At 33.1% G+C, this 7,830-nt stretch overlaps 1 protein-coding gene across 1 annotated transcript; it reads left to right on the top strand.

The window, feature by feature from the left end:
- The first annotated feature begins 2,512 nt into the window (after positions 1–2,512).
- On the top strand, positions 2,513–4,391 carry LOC131151479 (B3 domain-containing protein REM17-like). The gene is made up of 6 exons (XM_058102719.1): positions 2,513–2,587; positions 2,692–3,028; positions 3,131–3,210; positions 3,489–3,726; positions 3,952–4,025; positions 4,113–4,391. The coding sequence occupies exons 1-6, from the start codon at positions 2,513–2,515 to the stop codon at positions 4,389–4,391; spliced, it is 1,083 nt and encodes a 360-aa protein (XP_057958702.1).
- Positions 4,392–7,830: the final 3,439 nt, after the last annotated feature.

Raw genomic sequence — 7,830 nt, forward strand, 5'->3', positions numbered from 1 at the left:
TTATATTATATAATTAAATGAATTATATATATATATATGTATGTATGTATATATACATATCTCAAATATAGATTGCAAAGCTCCAAAACATCATGTGCCATTGAGTGTATACTAAATAATTAACTTATAATTCCTTCAACTTATATGAATGCCCCAAAATTCTATATTAGGGGAACAAAAAAAATAGAGCCGCATCAGTTGCTTTATTACAACAAAAGAGAATTAGAATAGACCAATGACATGTCTGGATTTAATTAAGAAGAAATGAAAATCATAAAGTCATATAGAGTTCTATATTTTTATAGCCGACAAGACGTCAAATTTCTTTTTCGATTTGAAAAATTTTGACCTCCTTGAAAATAAAAAGTAGTATCTACAAATGATTAACTTACTCCCTTAAGTTAGGCTAGACTGCATAACAAATCATAGGTTAGGGTTGGGCATAGTTTGGTTAACTGAACAATGCCCTCGAACCGTTAACCGAACCAATGTTTCGATTCTCTACAAAATGCGAATTGAAATCAGTTCACTTAAAATGGTAATTGAAATTCGATTGATAGATTTTTAAATTAATTTCTATGGTTAATTGAACCGAACTGTTAAGTATAATTTGAAAATTTAAAGACACTACAAACAGTATTTTTTCTTTGATAATAATGAATATGTAAATTTAAAATATTCAAGATAAAATTTGAAGCATGAATATTAGATCAATATACTTTTTTTAATTTAAATTATTAAAAATTTACATGATATTATGCATAATATGCATTATATATATATTTATAGTATATCGGTTTGGTTTGGTTAATTGTGATTATTGAATGGGCCAAATAAAAACCAAACTGATAAATGAAAAAAATTAAAATTTTGTGACCAAAATTGAACCAAAGAAATGGTTAACCAATATTTCGATCTGGTTTGGTTTGATGTTGCGGTTCGATTTTTTATTATGAAACATAAAATCTTAAGTAATATCAATTAAGCAAATAATAAATAAATTTTATAAACTGAAATAGTCAAAACTACTCAAGTGAAACAACTGAAATTAAAGAAATTACACATTGAATTTCTAAAGATAGTAATAATAAACCTGGAAATGGAAAAAAAATTTATTTTTAAGAACTAAACAGGCCCTAAGTGTATAGCAATACCAAGTTCTACAGATCATTATGCACACAGAGTATATACACATACCAACAGAGACACAAACATACATGGCATGGGTAACTGATTTGTGAAGAAAACTCAGGTTTATAAATATAGATATATTCATGGATCTTATGATACTTCATTGCTTTCACTAAAATTGCACGTTAATGAAATTGTTAATTAAAAAAACTAACCTTCCTCTAGATACAGCAACGAACCCAAATAGTTGGAATGAAAATATGAAACGAAACCAACTCAAAACAGAAAATAAATCTCAGTAAGTAAAATAATATTTTCACGTTTTTGCTAAATAAAAATAAACCTACCCCATCTTCGGTCCTTAAATAGCCTCGCTTTCGCCCAAACGGTCACTTGCCACCTCGAACGGTAACTTGCCACCTCGAACGGTCCTCTGCAACCTTTTCTCCTTTGTTAGTCTTCTGAGAGAGCTCGAGAAGGTTTTGAGCAGACAAAGCAAATCCGCAGGATAGTTCTGCGAGATTTACCACGTGTCACAACGCGCATGGATTTCAGGTGCAAATCTCGCAACTTGATTCTGCGAGATTTCCGCCACGCGTCACGTTCCAGTTGGATGTCCTCATGAAATCTCGCAGCTCCAAGCTGCGAGATTTGGTCCAGCGTCGTCATGCGTCACTTGCCCGCTGTTTCTCTCGTTGCCACGCGTCGAAAGTAGAACGACCCATGAGTTTAAATCTCGCAGTATGAAGTTGCGAGATTAATAAGTATAATTGTAGGAAAATTTTTTCCAATCAAATGTTATTTTATTTATATTTAATAATAAAACGAGAAAAAACTCCCCTTTTTAAGTAGAAGCCAGAAGGGGACACTTGGGCTTAAGCTGTGTGAGAACCTCGGACCAGTTGCCCTGGCGCTGATGCTCAATGGCTGATTGTCACTTGGGCTAGGGCCTAGGGAGGCTCAGTTGAGGAGTCTCAATCAAAGAGTCGTGCGCCTTCCCAAGCCTCCGCCGACCACTTGTCGCCGACTGTCCCGTGTAGAGCAGTAGCTTCTCCTCGTCTTCCTCTTTCTTCTATCTTGAACCGCCAATAAGTAGAAGAGGCAGGTGCAAATGGAACGACTAACAAGACCTAGCCATAAAATAATTAAATGACAGAAAATCAGTGTACTCACTTAATCAATCAATCGATTCAATGTAATAATTTATTATAGCCTTATTTTAAATTAGAATGACCCGATATGTGGGTGTGTGAGAGAGAGACAGAGACCCATCCCCTCCCCCCTCCCCTATCACAACCTATTCAACTTTTCACTACACTACTGCCCAACTCATCAAACAACTGAGAGAAAACGCAGATCCCTTCCCCTTTTCCTTTCAGAAATGGCACGTTCAACAATCCCACCAACCAGTCCTCACTTCTTTAAGCCCATTCTTCCTGATTCCCACCAAGAACTGGTCACTACCAATCATCTCTCTCTCTCTCTCTCAAGGCTTTTCATTTTTACTAATACTTCTGCTAACCAGAAAAAATGCAATATATATTTGTTTATTTATTGCAGGTGATTCCATCTTCTTTCTTGATCAAGTACTTATTGGATGACACTCGCGATGAACATTGCAAGCAAGCCGTCTTGAAAAGCAGCAGCACCGGAAAGAATTGGCTGGTAACGATGAACGGCCGCTGTCTGGAAGATGGTTGGCCGGAGTTTGCCAGAGACCATGACTTGCACGTGGGCGATTTCTTGGTGTTCAGGCACGAAGGGAACTTGGTGTTTCATGTTATGGTCTTTGACGTAACGGCCTGCGAGAGAAAATACCCACTGTCTGATCATCATGATGATCAAAGTCAAGATACGGATCAAAGTTTCAAATCAGGCCCTCTGAAAGATTTCCGACGTAAGTAATGTTTTTGTATTATGGTTTCTTCCTTAACGTGGCAATGATTGTTTTAAATCTCACTTCACTTCACTTCACATATATTGCTTCTTGATTTTGAAGAGCCTAAAGATGTCTTCAAGAAGAAGCCAGAGCATCCCTGTTTTTGGGGCACTGTACCATTTTTTAAGTATCCTAAAATGGTGAGTTTTCTCAAAATATTTATTCCTTTGTTTATTTATTCCTATATATTAAAAAAATCCACGTACAAATTTTTTTTATACCATCCCGTAAGAAAATGACAACCCTTTATGTGATGCATTGCATAGGTTTTATAGTTACAAAATCATATATGGAGGAATTTTTTTGTGAGAGTATTTTTCATCTCTTCAAACTACTTAGTTGAAGCATGTACATTGTTTAAATATGATCATAATTGATTTTTGATGTTTGTGATATGGATGTTGATATGCTATTTTAGTGTATACCATCATCCTTTGCGAGAGCAAATGGTTTAAGTGGCAGATGCTCTAAGATGATCTTAATAAACGAAAAGGGGAAATCATGGCCAGTGAAATTATGGTACAAAAAATGTGATGGCCGACTTTGTATTAGCCAGGGTTGGCTTGCCTTCCAAGTTGCAAACGGCTTAAAGAGTGGAGACGTACTGATATTTGAGCTCATTGAGAAAGGTGCCACACCCATTATTAATGTTCATGGTAAGATTTAATTGCTTCATGAATATTATCCACCACAAGCCACAACCCTTTTTGCTTCCTTAATTTCCCTCTAAATATATTTAAAGATGAAGGAATAGTTAACTCATTAGTGATTAATTGTTTACAAAGGAAGAACATATATTTAGTATTTTATGACAGTACAAAATGCAATATTACAATGGATACACTTTATTAACTCGATATTATTGCATGTTGTTGGAGAAGACATCTCTCGCACATGCCTTCATCCTTATTTTGTTGAAACTATGAAGCCGACCAACATCAATTATTCTTATTTGGTAAGCTATGCATTTGTGATCAAACCATAAAATGGATGAAGAATAGTAATTAAGCTATACTAATTTCTCTACAATGTTGAGTTGCAGGTTATTCCTATGAAATTTGTAAGAGAGAATGATTTATGGGAAAAAAATTGTGAGATATTCCTCAGAGATCAACAAGGTAGGTCATGGCCTGTGACATTGATCCACAAAAATGATGACCGAGTTCATATTATAAATGATTGGAATAAGTTTACTGTGGCAAATGACATAAAAGTTGGAGACATCTTTGTGGTAGAGCTTGTTAAGGAAGGAGCGAAACTTGTTATGAACTTCTTTTCATGGAAGGAATTCTTTGCACAATCATTAGAGAGTAAGCATTAGAAAAGTTTTGTTATGTGCAAGTATGCACAATCATTAGAGAGTAAGCATTAGAAAAGTTTTGTTATGTGCAAGTATGACTAAATAGTCACTGAACTTGTCTTCAATAGGAGACTCGACAATTAGTTCTTAGTTCTTTATATTTTAAGTATGCTATGCTTTTATGTAACTGACCTATCGCAATTGAGAAAGGGGAATTGGCCGGCCTCATGTATTTCATACTTGTTTGGTTTGTGGTTGTTATATAATAGGAATGATATTTATCTTGAGAACATGAATTACGTTTCTCCCATTTAAGCTTGGTATTCAGAAAATAAATATAAGTTTGTGAGGGTTTTAAATAAAATATTATCAAAAATTGTATGGAAAAATTAATTTCATTTAAATCCACCGACTCAAATTTGGTGTTTTGAGTTGTACTTGTGTGGACCGTATGAATTTGATGAAGTATCATTTAAATTCACACAAGTTTAAATTTAAAATTTTAAGTCCAATATAAAAATGCATCATTTGAAATTTAGAAATTAAAATTACTCATGATTTAGATAAAAAATGACATTACCAGCCTCTCATTTATAAAAGGGTATAGTTGGACTCATAATTAAGAAAGGTAGTAATATTCCCAACCTCTTTTTTCCTAATCCCTACATTACCCTTCGTGGGTCACCTAGGATTTTCATTACCTAATTTTAATTAGTGAAAGTACATACTTTTTGGTCAAAATGTCTATTTTCAATAATGGAATTATTATAATTTTGAAATGTTATGACTCCACAAAAAAAATTATAGTCATAAAATAAATGAAATTATAAAATTTTAAATTCATATAATAGGAGAATAGGTAAAAAAAAAAAAAGAGAGAGTATTTTGCAAATAAATTAAAAAATGAGTATTTTCCAAATTCACTGTGCAAATTTTTCGTATAGTTATCTTATTTCATTTTTGATGCAATAATACAAACTTTTATATAAATATAATTTTTTAAAAAAAATATTACATTCATAAAATTTTTTTTACATGTATTTATATTTTATTTTATTCGTAAGAATAAATATTTAAACCAAATATAATCTTAAAAAGATTGGATTCTACAAAGGGCATGATGTGACATGGTCTTTGTAAAAATGGATATGATAGTAAATTTCTTTCTCAATAAAGGATGTGGACACATATAGTATCTCTTGCCAAAGAAAATCCTAGAAAAATAAGGCATGGGTTCTTGTTTTTGTTGCACATATACATTAATTAGGTTATCTACATAATGTTTTAGATAGAGACAAATATGACAATCTAATTTTTTCAAATAACTTAAATTATTTTTTTTGGGTATGTAATTTTTTTTTTTTTGTAAAAGAGGGTGGCACCTCCTATCTTTATTAGAAAACCCCTCACTTATGGTGAATGAATACTGTAGTTCCAATTGACTTAACAAATTTATTAAAAACCAATAAACCAATGACCAACAACCAAATAAATAAATAAGAATTAGATAACTGTAAGTGGAAAACTAACAAAATTTTGAAAGGTCTCGAAAAATAAACCATCCACTACAGCCTTCACAAATACCAACACAAAGCATCACGAACGCAAGGAAGGAAATTCCAACAAATCCAATCGAATCATTTCCTGACTTGCTGTGGAAGATCATCCTAGCAACAATATGATCGAGATATACCAAATTCACCTTGCTTGACAAAGAAATCTGCACTTTGATTCGCCTCTTTGTACACATGTTCCACTTTATAATGTATGTCTCTCAATGCTAACACAAACTCTTCCCACAATTCCCATAAGTTCCAAACTGAACACTTCCCAGAATTAATCTACTGAACCAACAAAGCAGAGTCACAGACAATCTCCACTTGATCAAACCCGAAATCTTTGCACGGATATCTGTGCAAGAAGCAGGTGCACATCTAGATAATTTGTCTGAAATGGATCTCATTCAATATTTAATATTAAGCCACATAGTTATCACTGAATCATGAATTGATTCCATCCTGACTTTACATCGATGAGTCCAAAGTCTCCAAATGATGAGACTAGGTATGAGACCTATCAAAATGCCTAACTGTGAGGCTCGTTTTGTACAACTAAACTAGAAATTAACTCTAGCTTTCCATGTAAATATGTTCATTTGTTTCTTCTAGTTAGTCTCTTGAATTGTTCATTTGTTACATATATTTTTTTTAAAATAAAAATAAACCAGACCAAACAATTAAATGTTATTATCAAAGATTTATATAATTTGTTTTGATCTTCAACTTCATGAAAAAAAAAATCCACAAGCTTAGTGAATAAGGGGGTTTTAAATCAAAAGTTTCAAAACAATTTTCAAAATTAGTTTTCATTAATAAGATAGTAAGAGTTTTACCTTTTTAAGCTGCAAAAATAAAGTTCTTGTCATTTTATTCTATGTATGTACCTTCTCTCTGTTATCTTATTAGGTTCTCTTCTCTCTCATTCACATGCCTCATCAGGAAACCAAAAATAATAAAAAGAGATTTCCCTTTTACTATGTCCAGCAGGGTTGACTCAAGTTATAAGGGCGACTTGGGACTTTGGTGACCCTAAGGTCACGGGTTCTATTCTCCCTTGAGAGTTTATCTCAGTGAATTACCAAGAGTGCACTAATAGACATGCGCCTTTTACCCCTCGGGTTTGGTGCCGTACCATAGTGTTTAAAGTGGCGCGATGGTGGATGGAAACCCCGGGTTATAAAAAATAAAAAACAAAAAGACATTTTCATAATAGTTAACAAAAAAAAAAAAAAAAACCTCCAAATTCTACCCTCAAATTACCATCTTCATGATGTCATCACTTTTGTAAATGCATGCAAACTTGTCAATTCCCAAAAAAAAAAGAAAAAAAAAACTCACTTAAACCCATAAACACAATGAATTTACATGATATACATTCAAACACAAAACCCAAAACAATCAAAGATGAGCGTAACACCCTCTAACCTAAACAAAGCGAGCCCCAATTCAAAGCCTAATGCCACAACTTGCAATTTTCAAAAAATGGAGGCCTAATCTCATCTCTAGGACTCTAGTTTGAGCTTATTAATTGAGTGTTTTTTTTTTTTTTTTTGAAAAGGTAATATTGTTATCAAAGGAGAAACCAAGCAAGATGCTTGGAAACTCCAAACAAGCTTTATAGAAAAAGACGAGGATAAAACTACCTCCAACAGAAAGAGGCGAGGATAAAACAACCTCCCATAATAATAAAAATACAATATAACACTTACCAATCTAAAACCACCATTACCCTACAAGCAAACAAGTAAAACCATCTCCTTTTTGTCGATGACACTATTATCTTTTTCAGTAATTCCCTTTCAGAGCTTAGAAATCTAAGGGCAATTTTGCTTTTCTTTGAGGCAGTGATCGGGATAAAAGTTAACTTGTCAAAAAGTTGAATATACCCGATCAGAGATATC

The sequence above is a fragment of the Malania oleifera genome, chromosome 3 (genome assembly GCF_029873635.1).
Source record: "Malania oleifera isolate guangnan ecotype guangnan chromosome 3, ASM2987363v1, whole genome shotgun sequence".
Taxonomy (NCBI): Eukaryota; Viridiplantae; Streptophyta; class Magnoliopsida; order Santalales; family Ximeniaceae; genus Malania; species Malania oleifera.